At 36.1% G+C, this 16120-nt stretch overlaps 3 protein-coding genes across 5 annotated transcripts; 1 reads left to right on the top strand and 2 right to left on the bottom strand.

The window, feature by feature from the left end:
* Positions 1-125: 125 nt before the first annotated feature.
* LOC147491046 (5'-3' exonuclease family protein) lies at positions 126-3069 on the bottom strand. Of its 3 annotated transcripts, XM_086568787.1 has the most exons (7): positions 2847-2998; positions 2644-2813; positions 2401-2568; positions 2089-2323; positions 1764-1986; positions 1489-1640; positions 126-327 (listed from the first exon to the last, which is right to left on the bottom strand). In XM_086568787.1, exons 1-6 carry the CDS (start codon positions 2941-2943, stop codon positions 1499-1501), a joined length of 1035 nt encoding a protein of 344 aa, XP_086424913.1. In that variant the 5' UTR covers positions 2944-2998; the 3' UTR covers positions 126-327; positions 1489-1498. The 3 variants fall into 3 exon arrangements, with proteins under 3 accessions (XP_086424913.1, XP_086424914.1, XP_086424912.1); XM_086568788.1 differs by having other exon boundaries at positions 2644-3069; XM_086568786.1 differs by lacking the exon at positions 126-327 and adding an exon at positions 742-842 and having other exon boundaries at positions 2644-3007.
* On the bottom strand, positions 3002-5234 carry LOC147491045 (Mitochondrial transcription termination factor family protein). Its single transcript, XM_086568789.1, has 3 exons — positions 5102-5234; positions 4931-5009; positions 3002-3816 (listed from the first exon to the last, which is right to left on the bottom strand). Exons 2-3 carry the CDS (start codon positions 5000-5002, stop codon positions 3226-3228), a joined length of 663 nt encoding a protein of 220 aa, XP_086424915.1. The 5' UTR covers positions 5003-5009; positions 5102-5234; the 3' UTR covers positions 3002-3225.
* Positions 5235-10563: 5329 nt separating this feature from the next.
* On the top strand, positions 10564-16078 carry LOC147491044 (uncharacterized). Its single transcript, XM_086564716.1, has 7 exons — positions 10564-10981; positions 11068-11799; positions 12699-13054; positions 13931-14142; positions 14830-15086; positions 15174-15352; positions 15457-16078. Exons 1-7 carry the CDS (start codon positions 10723-10725, stop codon positions 15538-15540), a joined length of 2079 nt encoding a protein of 692 aa, XP_086420842.1. The 5' UTR covers positions 10564-10722; the 3' UTR covers positions 15541-16078.
* Positions 16079-16120: the final 42 nt, after the last annotated feature.

Raw genomic sequence — 16120 nt, 5'->3', positions numbered from 1 at the left:
AAAATTATATTCACACGTGGCATAGACACGTGCCAGTTAGCTAGAGTGCTAGTAGATGGTTCCATCACCACAATAATAGTAATGAAGTTGTAGGTCCGGTCAAAACTTGAGAGGAAACCAAGAAAGAAACAAATGAAACTTTGATTCATTAACTTGCTGTTCTGTTACATTGTAGCTGGATATAGACTTCACAGAGTCGGCTACATTACATGACTGAAAGTTGTAAGAGTCTGTTACACTGAGCTGGTCTTCTGCTGAGTGTCCTTGTGTTGCCCGGTGTCTTGACTTCATGTCTGCGTAATTGCTCAGGACTGATTCTCCGTATATCTGAAAAACAACCACAATCAGAACGTGAAGGAACTCCAAAAGGCAGGTAAGATAGTTGTAACAGACACAAGCACTCATAGGAAAAGGAAAAAAGAAAAGAAAAGTGGAATCAACAAGTGACGGAGTAGAAGTTCTGTCAGCAGTCAAAACACACACACACACACAGGCAGAGGAATCAACTGAGAACCTACATGTATTAGAAACAGTGACGACCTAACTTCTAAGCATCTTTACAAACTAGGCAACTAGATCAGGTTGTTCCTTCTCATATTTAAAGCAGAGAACCTGGCTATCTAAAAGTTATCCACAAGTCACACTTTAATTTCGTCCAGTCACAATATTAAAGAAAGAAGATAACTGAGACATATGAGAGAATACTTGAATTTGCTCGAGTGTTTTGGCAACAGCATTGGTGGTTGACAGTAGGGGGAGAGGAAGTGAGAATTTTAAATAAATGGGAAAACATGTTTCTGCTTCAGGGATTAGCAACATGGAACTTCTTGACGCAAACCAACCTGAATTCATCAAAAGTTAGAAAATACGTCCACTCCAGAAAAGCAAAGTTACATTGACACGGACACAGATACGGAGTGTTTGACATGGCGAAATATCAAAAACTGAGGAATATCACACGCAATATGTGTCCATGTAACATAGAGAAAAAGTCTTCAGCCTGTATTTGGTATTTTGGTCTCCATGGAATATATCCATAGAGTGTTCGGTCTATTGCATTCTTTTGCTACAAAATGCTTTTGCAAATTCAATCCAACGGACTATGCAGAAATTAAGGATGCTCGTGGCAATTGTGGCTGTTTAAATGCCAAAAGGAATTGTGTCATATGGGCGCAGGCTCACTATCATCACAAAAAAAAACAAGTATTTGCTTCAAGCAACTCTTGCCCTATTAAGTTCTACCCGAATAGAGGGCTATTTTAGATCCTGATTCAATTTCACATGCATATGTTAACCAAAGGAATTTTCTGTTGCTACATCAGTTCATTAACCATATATAGTTGAGACAAACACATGTCCCTTTGTTCATATAGGCAGTTTCAAATGTATACAACAAAGACATGTCCCAACCACTAATTTGTAGAAAATGGAATGCTTGAATGCATCTCTCTAAGTGGCCATCAAGTTTAGCAAGTTCAAAGTACTTACAAGTTATATTTTATTTTAACAAGACGAGACGTTTTGGCTCCTTGAGCTTTTGTGGTTCTCCCAACAGTTTGGCAAATTCGGATAAGGTAGCAGCATCATTGCTGGTTTCCCTCTCCTGTAACCATTCATCCTCAAGATGAACACCAACATCCCTTTACAGAAAAGTATTACAGAGACGGGTAAGTACAAGGGACACTGAGAATATAGGAACAACCTACAAGAGGAATACGAGTACAATTCACTTCTGTTGAGAAATTGAAGGATAATAAGCATACCTCCTTAGACTAAGAACTTCATAATTCTTCAGTAGGTAATCAGCATGTTTATTAAGAGCTTCTTGCACATACTGTTTGCCTACAGTTCTTACTTTGGCAGCACTAAGTAGACATTCTAAAGAACCATGTTTCTTTAAGAGCTTCAGGGCTGTCTTTCGACCAAAACCAGGAGCGACATGTTGAATCCCAGGAACACCGTCTACCTCATCACCCAGAATGCATCCTGGATGAGAAAAACTTTAGTAAAAGCTATCATAAACAAACACAGATAAATGGTACTAATTCTGAATGGATTGCTTCAATAATCTTAAGTTTTTATACTTACGAAGGCTCAAATCGGAGCTTGGATCACAAGTGTATTGATCTATGTAGTGTTTCAACGTATAAAAGGACCACCGGCCCAACTCTGGCATGGGCATAACAATTTGCAAATCCTCAGTTATCAACTGCTTAAAATCTTTATCAGGTGATCCAATAACTACTCGAGTTCCATTCTGTAAAGCCTGTTCTGCAAGAGTAGCTATGACATCATCTGCTTCATGGCCTTCAACTTTTACAACCTACACGCATCTATCGTCTCAATATTGAATTCACATGTATATAATTTCACAGACTATACAAGATAATGCTGACTCACAGGAACATTGCACTTGTTGAGGACATCTTTAATAGTATGTTCCCTTTCACCGACACCTCTTGGAAATTGGTGTGATGGTGGAAACTGTGTTGTGAGTTTCCTCCTATGTGCTTTATATGATGGTAATAACTTCCTTCTATATTCATTCCCTCCTTCCCCATCAATAACCTGTAAGTAAACACGAGTATTTCATAATTGACTAAGTAGATAAGGGGTGGGTTTGTTGTTTGTAGATAAGCTTACAGCGATGACGGGGTCAGTGAGACTGACTTGACTGAAGAAAAGAGAAATCCAGTGAGCAAAAGAGTGTAAATTTGGACTACTTCCGTTATAACAAAGTGGATTCACGTCTAAAAAGAACACTCTTTCCCTACTTTTCTTACTTGTAGTTAAATTATCTTTGTTGTTTGAACACATTGCTAACCGCCAACCACTTGGTTGATAGAGAGCAATGGAAGAAGGAAAACAAGAAAGGGCTGTGGGTGGTGGTGAAGTTCTGGTTCGCCATGGGAGAGAAAAAGATGGCATCAAAACTTCTGCCATGTTCTCAGCCAGTCTCCACTCTCGGTCGTTACTTAACTGTAACCTGCTGAACGATATATCAGTGAAAATCGATAACGGATATATATTTTCCGATATATACCGACTGAATTCATCTCTTTTCAATCGATATTTTCCGGTGATACACAAGCAACTCCTTAGAATGGATTGTTTTCGTATTGCTGTATCAAATTACAGAATTTACCCTTTTCAGGTAGCTATCAAGAACCAAGGCAGCAGCTCAAGATTATACACACTTTTGTAATAGCACTACAGAACTACATGCTAAAAACGAACCCAGCAACGGGTACATTGAGCCATACAATCTCCTTTACAATCTATGTTATAACCCAAAACTTTAGGATTACGTAGAAGAAGACTTCGAAGAGTTTTCCCTTTGATTCCCCATGTGTCTGCCAGAACCTGAACGTTATTCCTCAGTTCTTCATCAAGACTGCATCCAAGCACCTCAGGAAATTTCTTCAGTAACTTACCTAGATCATTGTCAGAAAGGCCTAAGCTTCTTAAATAATCCAATGTTTCATTAACTACCTCAAGTTTCGGAACTTCTTTAGCTCTTGCTTCACCCCAGTAAGGTGAATGGACATGTCCAAATGCTTTCCCCAGCATTTTGTCTATCTCCTCGACGTTAAACTCAAATGCAACCAGAGCTTCCCTGCATGCTTCCCACGTCTTCCTCTCTTCATCGCCTAAAGTTACAGCCTGGGTTTGTGCAGTTGAACATAAGTTCCACTTTCTCGGGGAAGAAACAAATAAGCAAGCTCTTCTTCTAGTCTCGTCAGTTTGAAAACTTGGTCTTATTTCCTGTGAGACTTTCAGCTTAGTAGCATTTGGTGTGGATGTTGCAATATCCAACTGAAAGTAAAAGGAAAAAAACGAAGTGCAAACAGTCAAGAAATAGATTACTACATATTAAGTCTTATTATGCAAGTAATGATGTAATGGAAATATAATATCAGTTCATAAATGAATAAAAGGTTTCAACGGATAAAATATGCTCCAACTAAATACGCTCCACCAGTGCAACTAAACCTTCCAATAAGGAAACCTCAATCTGCTTTTCTCCTCAGCTTTCAAGTTACCTGAGCTAAATTGTGAAACGTGACATTGTTCAGATTGCTACACGAGTTCGTTCTTCTACTCTTTTAGTATAGAAAGGCAGTCATACTTTGGATAGACTCTGCCAGGGAATCATATTACAGCTTGTAGCATCGACGAAAGATCCCCTTGGGTTCTTTCCTTTTCCACTATATCAACGCCCTTGCCATCCTCATATTCTAATGCATAGCCACTTCCTCATTTCATAATCCATTTAAGAGAGAATGAAAATAATCTAAACAGAACTTTAGCACCCTCGACACTATCTAAGCATCTCCTCTAGTTGCTTATACCCCTCAATGTTAGCCAACTATCCCCTCCCTACCAATGGTTCTTCAAAAAGTGTTGCTTATAAACTCTTTCAGGATCCCATTAACAAAATTCAAATCCGAAAGTCTCTAACAACAAGCATAATGAAAGTAAAACCCCCAAATATTCTCACTGTAAAGATTAACAACTTGCAGAGATTAGCCTCGCCAGTTTTAACCGTCGAACCAAGCTAAGGGAACCAATGTGAGATCAGACTAGTATTCAATAGGTGCATATTCGAAAAGCCAACCGATTTGTTTATATAACATTATTTTCAACCATCTATAAATGCTAAGAGCTTAGCAAGTCAATCTTCATGCAGGTGCCGACTAGCAAAGTCAGTAAAACCTTTGGGTGATAATACCAGAGGTCTGGGGGTCGAACCCCGCCAGCTTCTTACTGATCTCATTTAAAACAGGCTTGCCAATCCAAAAAAAAAACAAAACAATCTTCATATTGAAATGATTTGGAAATATGAACATTTCTAATGATCAAATATCGGTCCATGAGTTCCCCAGAGAGTAAAAAAAAACGTGAGACAAAAATTGAAAAGGAGACTTACAGGGGATACATAGCAACGGGTAGCAGCAGATTGAAAGGTCAGTACAGGGGAAGTCAATGATTTCCCCAGCATCCCTCAACTGTGAAACCAAAACATGCATCAAAGTTAGTCCATTCTTTCTTTTTCACAATTAGAACACAAAAAATATGTGAGAGAAAAGAGTGTGTGCACCTTTCAGTAGTGATGAATTTGTACGAGTCCGAGATAGAACGAACGCCTAGCTTTCTTTTTGTATTTTCAGCCACTTAAAAACATTGGCGATGGTGTGCTGTGTGGGCCGGGGCAACCCGAACCAACCTCAGCCCAACCCAAAGTAAGTTATACAACTCTGTCTGTACTCTATTGACCAAACAAAGTCCATACTATGTTGTTTCAGCCATGAGGCGTGGGCAGGTTGAATTAGCGACCGTGGGGAGTAGATAATCTTAAAAAAGACAAATGACATAGACAGAAAAGACTCAATACATTCAATAATAAATTTAAACTGCCGCGTCTTAACTGCTTGAATTAGAATTAGTTAAGTGTTGGCAGTTAGAGTAAATTAATCTAATCTAACTTCTTTAAAGAAAACGAGGGCTTCAACAGTGAATTCATCACGCCATTAATTTTTTTTATCCAATTTTATCCTTTTCTAAATACAAATATTACAGCTCATGCCATTTGTTTGTTTTATTTTTTTATTTTGTCTTTTGCAGGGGTAAAATGGTAGTTTCACGTCCAAAAATCAATGAAAAATAAAATAAAATCAGAAATTGTTAACGTGGCGAAAACACGTACAAAAGAGACTAGTACCTATAAAAGACGCAGGTTCAAGCCCAAGATTTAGAGCTTGCAATTCGGATTCTTCTGCATAACTGGTTGCGATGTGTTTGCTTCCTGCATAAGATAAATGTTTATACCACTCATTAATGGTAAAACCAACACCATCAGTACTACTAATTAAATCGAATCCACCATCTATACAAAAGGGTTTCCACATGTTTTGATGTTAACAGGAAAGTGATTCATTAAAATAGATTGTTGTGTTTGTGTCAAAATCTATGAAAAGTCAAGTGTTTTATAAGTATTGTCAAAGAGTAAATTATTTAGAGAATTGCTAGCGGTCCTGCCTTTTAAGGGGTAGGACCATCCTACCCAAATAAAAGACAAGCAAGAGTGACTAGTTACTTGCAAAAAATTTAGTGAGTTTTATTCAGTCCTCAACTACAAATTCTGTCAAGCACCACCACCACCTGCCGCCGTCAACCATCGAGCACCACCACTTCCACTATTCTCATCTTCTTATTATAATTATTTGGTTTTGTCTAGTTATTTCCTTTTTTCTTTTGATTTCTCTTCTCAATTTTTCTTCATCCTCTCTACACACCACCACCAATGTCTACTATCAATGCCACCATCATAGTTGGATCTGAAATTTAGAGAGGGGGTTATATTGCCGAAGTAAAATTACTCTATGGTGGAAGTGGTAATTCTTCAATTTTTTTTAACTATTAACTTATTAAGTTTTAGTAATTCTTCATTTGTTTAAAGGGGATTAATAAACTTGGGACTTGGGCTTGATTGGATTCCGGCGGCCAGAGAATGTGTAGCAGGGTTGAGGTGGTGGAGAATGGGTAGAGGAGGGTTGGGGGTGGTTAGTAGGTTAGGGGGTTATTTGAATTGAGGAATTAAAAGTGAACTAATTGTGAACCAAGGATATTGAATAAATAGAATTTGAGATTCCCCCGATGCTCCGGCGGTCGGTCTTAAGGTTGACGATGTAAGGGTAGCACCGGAGTAATGTTGTTTTCTGTTGGACTTGGAGAAGATGGAGTTAACTCGATCACTGATCTAATGTTCTTTTTGATGGTTTGAAGTGGTGACTTACCTAAGAGGTCAACAAGTCATTTGGCTTGTTTGTATTTGGGTTAGAATGGTCCTACCCCTGAAGAGGGCAGGACGCTAGCAATCCTCAATTATTTATATCAAACCAAATAAAGTAAGAGTAGTGAATGAGGCTAATATATCATCCTTATTTGACCAACTATTTTGTTGATTACTTCATGTACAGTAATAATAGGAGCATTTGATGAGTCAAAACAAAAAACTAGCTTAGAGGTGAAGCAAACCAAATTTTAGTAATCTACTAATTTTATAACAAATAAAGATAGCATGCTCTACAGTTTCAACGTTGAACACTGCAAGTTTCCAAGACTCCAACCTTATATTGGGTTCGCTCATAAGTTTTTAGGTTGATTTGTTTTCTTCGCTAAGGTTTATAACATAGTACGGTAAATTAACGTGAGAAACCTCGAAAAGCATGGGCAGGTGTAGGATTCTCCACAAGGGAGAGTTATTAGCCTTAATTGCCACTACTATTTAATTTTTGATTTTTTCTTTGGGTATCTATCTTCTATCTAATAAAATAGGAAAGTGTGGGGACCAAAAGACCTCATCCAATGGTAGGTAATGATTCTCACCAAAATATGACTTGGCAGATTCAAGTGTTTGGAGTGTATGTGCAATCTAAATCTATTATTGCACAGAGGGTGAAAATGCTCATATGGATTTTCAGGAGGCCACGTCAGCACATTTTTTAATTGGGTACCCAAAATTAATTAAAAGTCAGACCAATATTTTGATTATTTGCGACTCGGTCCCTACTACAAAATAAATCATACATTGGATTTGCTGGAGATTAGATAGATGTTCTTGAGATATATATAATAAGAACAAAACAATTACATGCCAATCTTTAAACCAATTCGCAATCACTACGAATTATTTAAACACAAAATTTGAATCTAAAAAAAAAAAAAAACCTTTGACTTCAACTAGGAATCCTCAAGACCCAAAATACTATTAACCGAAAAAAATAAAACACCCAAAGCCAAAACCACGAGTTCTCAACCTTAAAAAAATGAAGAGCTCTTATTGACGAAGGAAGAAGAAGCAATTCGCCAGTCAATTTATTCGTAATCAATTAATAGTTTCTACTGCCTTAATTTCGAATGAAAGATGTTGGAAACAATTGGTTTCTTGCTTAAATCGTGATCAAAATGCATTTTCTAATGGTTGGAGTTCAGGGATTGATTCAGATAGCACTAAGGTCATACGGAAAAGGTGCTCTCCCTCTCTCTTTGATAACTCTGATTTTTCCTAATCTGAGTCATGACCTACAATTTTCATAGTATCTATCAATTGAACAAATATTAACACCTGTTTTTGGGTTTAAAATGTCTATTCAATCGAAGCTATATAAAAACGCAATTCTTATTCTTCTTAACAGAAAAAGGAAACCCCCAATCACAATGAAGAAGAAGGCAGTAAGGCCGTTCTAGGCAGTTCGATCAAGTAAGCAATTTTCCCCCATAACCTTCAGTTTTGCAATAAGATTCTTTCCATCGTTGTCTATATATTCTTTTTCCAAAAACTCACATTCTAAAAACAATGACGGTAAATTACTTAATTTTTTCATGAATGGCAATTTGTTCTTTAAATATTTAAAAAATAATATATAAAAGCCATTTCCTATGTAATACATCTTTAGTAGTTTGAATTGTATCTCATTAGTTTAAGTTTTTTCACATAAATGGTAAATATTAAATAGTTGAATTAATTGATCGTCGCACAATCAATTGAGATAAATATATTGAACATGAGAGAAAGGGCATTTGAATTTTTGGGGTTCCATATTAATTTGATTAGAAAGATGGTGTTTTTGCTAATAGGTATAAGGTACAAACTTTAAGGATGAACCATCTTGATTGATGGTGACCATTGTTCACATAGGAGGAGATAATAGGTATATGTCTCAATATCTTAGAACTACTCGACAGTAGTGACTATATCATACATTTATGAAGATATGAACGAAAAAAGCAATATGTCATGACCAATTTTTTTGATGAATCTATTTAGGTTTGTCTATAATTAAATTGTTTTTTTTTTTTTATTTGTCAACTTAGATTTGGAATGAACGATGGATTTAATGGAGCAGACTTGAAGAAGATTATGGCAAATGATAAGCTACTTGAGAGTTGAGAGTTAAGATTAGGGAGAGTTATCTACTTGAGAGTTGAGAGAACCGGTGCGTATGCACGGGCCTACAAGCTAGTCTTAATATTAAAGCTCCCACAAAGGGTATTTTTCAAGCTCTATTAAAATTTCATGTCATCTCCTATTAAAACATAAATTTCTCTCATATTTGAAAAACGGAAATCCTTTTTTACAACGGGAATTTCTCTCTTATTATAACGGAAATTATTCTCCTATTAAAACAAATTCTAGCACTTCTAATTAAAGCGGAATTTTTTTTCCTATTAAAACATAATCTCTCTCCCAATTGAAAAAAATGGGTTTTAAAATTTAATTAAAACTTTATTAAAAATAATTTGTTATAAAATTAAAACGGGTTAGCGACTAAAACGGTAGTCCCAATTTTCTAAAAAAAAATCTAAATGTTTTCAAAAGAGCCGGTGCGAATGTACGTGCCTACAAGCTAGTAAAACTAGTATGAAGCAGCCTTCCGGCCCGGCCTCATCCAGTGCAATCTCCGTGTGTATTATGAATTTATGATATGCATTACATACATTGTGTATGGTACCACACATGAGTTGAGAATTTGAGATCATGAAACAACTAGCTGTCTAGTACAATGTCGGAAGTTGGATGCTCCAAATTTGAAATAAATCATCCAAGAAGTGTCTAGTACTATTGTTATGTTGTAAAAATCACTGGCCAAAAAAATCTAGCTCCCTGTATTTGTATTGAAAGTTTTTTACTTATTTTCTCCGTCAATGTCAGTCGATTGCATTACTTCTCTATACTATATGATAGCTGGGTCTTCTGGAATACTATTCCCAATATCGAATAGGCAGTTTAAGATCTCCTTATTTACTTAATTTAGAAACACATCCCTTACTAAATTTAGAATAAGCCCTACTTTTATTAATATAATTCAAATAAAGTCCTTTTTTTCTATTAATAATTTAGAAACACCTATCTAATGTCACTTAAATTAAATAATTACCTCCATTTTCCACATTGAAATTAAAACAAGCACTATTTTATTATTGATAGTTTAAAAAAATATCAATAATATCACTTAAATAATATAATTATCTCTTATTTTATTTAAAATAAATAAATAGATGAGTCTCTCTTATATAATTAAAATTACCATTTACAATTAAAATCCAAATAAACCATGCTAACTATTAATTTTAAAGAACGGGTTTCAAGACTTAAAAAAACCGATGCGTAACACGGTTTGCATACTTGTAGTATGTTAGTACATAAATAAATTTTATAGTGATACGATAGCTAATATAATTATGTTAGTGGCCAAAAAAATATACTAGTTCCTATTCGTTTTAAATTTACGAATTATTCCAAGACCATTACAGTTTTGACTTTTAATAACAATACATCTTGTGCTTTTCATTATTCATAAATTATTCTAGTGTTCCATTATTTTTTACATTGTCCAAGTTTTGGATAAGGCATTATTGAAGTTTTAATTCCTTAATTATGATATTCAGAGCACAAATTATTCTTACAAGAAAGAACCAAGACCGAATAAATCGGCATAAATAAATCGCTCCAAAATTTCCTACGTGGCACCAAAATATATAAACCCAAAAAACCAAAAAAAAAAAAAAAAAAAAAAAAAAACTACATCTCATCTCCTTCCTCATAATCAATGTCATAAAAAAAAAGAGCCCTAACAAAAAATTCCACTGACTCAAAACCCAACTTGTTATTCTCTCTCTCTGTTGAATTGAGAGAAAGAGGAAAAGAAAATGCTTTGAATGGCTCAATATAGGCAATCAACAAATTTGAATTCATCAGATCAAGTTTCATTAGGAATTCGAATACCTCAAAACAATAAACAACAAGGGTTATTTCGGAATAATAGAAGATCTAATAATAATAATAATAATAATAATAATAAAAGGAGTTTTGCCAAGATCTCAATTAGTGCTGTTATTCTAATTCTTTCATTGGTTCTTGTTGTCATTGTTTTCTCTTACTATTTCATCTCTTCTGGTGAAGAAACTAACAATCAAGGTATGTTCATTAAATTTCATGTTTTAAAGCTCATTTTTTTTTTGGTGAAGAAATTTATTGGTATGTTTTACTATTGGATATTGCAGAATTAGACAATTTTAATGGTCAGTATGATGATTTAAAGAATGATTCTGATTTTCTTACGAATGTGACACGTACTAAGAGTTCTAGAGTACTTAAGTTTGGTCGTGGTTCGGTTTCGCATGGACGGGATTCGAGATATTGGGATAGGGATGATAGGAGAAGGGATGATGAATATAATGAGAGTGAGTCGGAGATTGGTAATAATAAAGATGAGAGTGTTGACAAGGAATATGTGAAGAATAGGAGTGGAAGTAATAAGCATCCCCCTGTTGTTGGTAATAAGAGAAGTGGGGGATTGTATAATGAAGCTGGAAGGGATGAATTAAAGCATTATGAAGCTGAATATGAGGCTTCTTTGAAGAATGTTGGGCAGTTAAGGCAAATGAATAGTAATGGCGTCCACTTTGATTTGGAAAATGAAGGGGCAGAGTTTGATGATGAATACGATGACGGTATTGATTCTCTGGATGCTCGAGTTTTGGAAAGTGATGATACTAAGCCTGACAATGAAGGTCAGTCTGGTAGCGAAGAAGGGAAGGGTGATGATGGTCGAGAGTCCTTTGACGACGGTAGAAACACAGAAACTGATGATTCTGACTGGTTGACTCAAAATACAGATAAAGTTAAACTGGACTCTAGGCATGTCAATTCTATCAATGGCCGTTCTACAAAAACACCCAGCCTTGGAAAGAAGTCAAATGGAAAAGGAAGACCAAGACGCCACAAGTATTCTGGTAAATCTCTTTCATCTCTATGGGCTTAAGTTTGTTTTTTGTAGTGATGTGGTTTTACGTTTCCAACACAACAAAAAAGAAGATTATGTACTTTTTTTAAAACTCTTGATTGCATTTTGTTTTCTATGTATTGGTAGGAAGATGTATCTAAACCATGCAAAAAGGATGCAGTATAACAAGAAGAGTAAATAAACGGGTGAAAGAATTTTGAGCAACATGAAACATGCTAAGGAACCAACACAAAAAGATAATAATAAATGAAGAAAAAGCACAAGTGTTAAAATTCATCATACAAATACAATTCATTTCCACAAAGAAGTTCCTTGTATCTTTACCTTCTATTTTACATTGGTTATGCAGCTCTTTGGTTTCTTCCCGCTCAGGCTTTGAGTTACTTGCCCAACTTAGAAAGCTCCCACCTATCTCACTTGGAAGTTAGAACTAATTAACATAACGCCTTCAATTGTCCTTCTGCTGTATTAATCATTTCACGATAGATTCTTGATTCATATTAATTTTTATTCGTATTTTTTTTTGAATAGCAGTAAAGTAGATTTTGGTTCAAGTAGTTGAAATAGTGTCATGCTTAGTTGAGATCAAGTATTTGGGATCCTTGAAATACATTTTAGGTTATTATAGTGGGCAGGGAACAATGTTTGGTTGTAGTGTCTTGTTTGGACACAGTTTTTTAATAGGAGCTTGGCTTCTAGTAGAATTGTAGCCTTCGAATTATAGGTAAGAGTGTTGCACATAACCTCTAAGAACTAGAGGACTGAGCATGTTTAGGTTGATGTACACTTCATCCGGAGAGACTTGCATAGAGTATTATATGTAAAACCGTATATTTTTACTATTCTTTCCTGTTGTATACGTGATATTTGTTACTTGAAACTTTACAGGGTCGTCTTGCCAGATGAAGTTTGTGAACTCTACTGCACAGCTGATTGAGCCTTTAGAAAGTAGAAAGTTTTCAAGATTTTCTTTGCAGTACACTGAAGTTGAAGAGAGGCCCTATGGAGAAGAACAATGGGAGCCAAGGTTTTCGGGTCATCAGAGTCTCCAAGAAAGGGAAGAATCATTTTATGCACGTGATCAGAAAATAAATTGTGGTTTCATTAAAGGTCCTAAAGGATCTGCAAGCACTGGATTTGATTTGGCGGAAGATGATGCAAATTTCATGAGCAGTTGCCACATAGCTGTATCTTCTTGCATCTTTGGAAACTCAGATAATTTAAGAACGCCTTATGGTAAAACGGTATGTGGGCATCCCTTTTTTTTTTTTTTGATTGGTAAGCCTGTTTTTAAATGAGATCAGTCACTCATTGGTGCGGTGGGGTTTCGTCATCAAAACATTCTGTGGTGAGATGGCTGTGGCCATTGTAGCTACACCAAATTTTCATGGTGGTATATTCATTTTAGTTTTTCCTTTTTATATTTTTTGGACGGGTGTAATAGGTGTGGGACCACTGGATTGTGGCCCACACCCAATTCCTAGGTTAAATAAAGTTATGAGATTGAGTGGCATTCATAAACCCCGCTCTTCTCCTTCTCTAATTCTTAGTCCTACACTCTGATTTACCAAAATCTACATTAATTCACTCCTCTATGACTAAGGTTTAGAGCATTCTACAATAGGTAACTTTCTCTTTATTTCTCCTGATGAGAACATGTCATTTATATTTGATCGGTAAAAACATTAAAAGGTCTGTGTGTAGTATTACCCAGATTTGAACATGGACCTTCCCGAAGAGAACGTGGTATATGTGGACTACTGGACCGTACTTTGAATGAGTGAATGCTTCAATTGCTATCAAGTTTCAGCTAGTATGGGCATATGCTCTTTTAAGCTTCCATGAATGCATACTTCTACAGCCTTAAAAATGTGTCCCTCAAAGTTCTACTTGCATATATATATATATATATATATATATATTTATTTAAATGCATATATGGTGTAGCCGTGTAGGCTTGTCGTACGGCTTGATATCATATCTATTGATTTTGGTAGTCACTGCTTGATATTTCTTAATAGAGTAACCATGAGCTCGGAATTGGTTTGAAATATTCACTTGATATATGATACAAGCTTGTCACTGGTGGTTCATTTTGCACTCTTTTCCTCATCATGCAGGTGACACGTCTGTCAAGAAAAAACGTGTGTTTTGTCATGTTTATGGATGAAAACACATTGCAAACACTATCTGCGGAAGGCCAGATGCCAGACAGAACGGGGTTTATTGGTTTATGGAAGGTTGTGGTAGTAAAAAATCTGCCTTATGCTGATATGCGGAGAGTGGGGAAAATACCAAAGTTTTTAACGCATAGGCTTTTCCCTTCAGCAAGGTACATAGTCCTAATGTTTGAGCCATTTCATTTATCATCTTTATATTCATGGAACAATCTTCATTGTACGCAGCACTTGGGTTTACCCTGGTTTTGCAAATCTATTGAATTTAACTTGATTCAATTGGCTTCCAGGTTCTGTGATTATATTGTTGTCGTTCACTGCAGGGCTTGCTTTCTTTTGACCTGTGTGCAATCCTTAGGGAACTATTATGTTAGATTAGTTATCCCAGAGTCTGACTGCTTGCTCGGACTTGGTAAAGGCCATATTGGTAGAAGCAGTTGATTTAATCACGGAAGAGTAGCTTGGGATAAACCTAAGACAAGCTATGTGACACAGAATCTTAAGAATGAAAATTAGTAGAAAATCGGTGCAACAAAGATAGGATGCTTCAACTTCCATGTATAGGTCAAACTATATCTCTATTGGAAAGTATAGTGAAGGATATACATTTTCTTTATTATTTTGACCTTTGGGAAACCTGCAATGCACTAGAACATGTTCTGGTGATTTGCATGCCCTTCGTGTAGGTACTACTAGCTGGCACGATTAGTTTTTCAGGAGACCATTTTTATCACTTATAGGATCTCGTTGACTTTGGGGGTTTATTGTTTCCATTGATGTTCAGTAGATTTGTCCAAAGTGACCACCCTCTCCTCATTCGATGTTTTCATATGAATTATCAGGTACTCGATCTGGTTGGATAGCAAATTACGACTCCAAAATGATCCTCTCCTCATCTTAGAATACTTTTTATGGCGCAAAGGTTACGAGTATGCTATTTCCAACCACTACGATCGTCACTGTTTGTGGGAAGAGGTCGCACAAAACAAGAAGTTGAACAAGTTCAACCATACCATTATTGATCAACAGTTTGCTTTCTACCAGGCCGATGGGCTAAGGAGATTCAATGCCTCGGATCCAAACAGATTACTTCCTAGCAGTATGCACTAGAATAAAGTGTTACTCTGATTTTCTTGGTTGAATGCATTTACAAGGCTTCCTAAATTGGTCTTTGTTTTCTGAGCAGATGTCCCCGAAGGGTCTTTTATTGTGAGAGCGCACACACCGATGTCAAACTTGTTTTCGTGTCTTTGGTTCAACGAAGTCAACCGATTTACACCACGTGACCAGCTGAGTTTTGCGTATACACATCTCAAGTTGAGAAGGATGAATCCTGGGAAACCTTTTCATCTTAACATGTTCAAGGTACAAATTTTTATATGCTGGCGTCTAACATAAGTCAACTAAACCCCTACTCTAAATGAGATTGTTTTTTGTTTATTTCTCTCATGTGTTGCTTTTACAACCAGGACTGTGAGAGGCGAGCTATTGCAAAACTCTTTCATCATAGACCAGAGGATAAGCGGAACATTCCTTTGCAAGCAATGGAGTGATACTGGTTTATGTCAGCTTTGGACAGAGCCGTCCCCATTTCTTGTATTATAAATTTACACGTTCTGCCTTCAGCGTCCAGATTCAGCAACTGCTTTGTGACTGTATACCCCGACGCTATGCAGAAATTATATTTCTCGGACTCGACAAAAGCTCATGGGGGTTGTGCATTTTCCTCAGGCACAAATCACGTTGGCTACAAGGTCGCACATTCTTAATTGAGATTAGTCTGTTCATTCATCTCCATTTGTATGAAAAAAGAAACTACAGTCAAGTATCATCGTGCATCTTGTCTTCACTCTGTTGCATTGGGGGGCACAGGTGCTCAATTAATCTTTGTACTATTGTACTATTGTACTATTGTACTATCAGTACTACAAGTACTGTACTGTTCTATATTGATCCAAAAATCCCTTCCCACCCTGTTCCTTTATTCTTATTATTTGAAATGGTCTGTAGAGATCCTGATCATTGTATCTTTGTGAACCTGTTTTATATGTATGGTACCTGGTCAATATGACTATGATTTTGTTTCTGTTATATTCTCTGATTCAACCTCTTTCTCGTATTACCCTAAAATGC

The sequence above is a fragment of the Coptis chinensis genome, chromosome 6, assembly GCF_015680905.1.
Source record: "Coptis chinensis isolate HL-2020 chromosome 6, ASM1568090v1, whole genome shotgun sequence".
Taxonomy (NCBI): domain Eukaryota; kingdom Viridiplantae; phylum Streptophyta; class Magnoliopsida; order Ranunculales; family Ranunculaceae; genus Coptis; species Coptis chinensis.
This window is presented reverse-complemented; position numbering and strand designations above follow the sequence as displayed.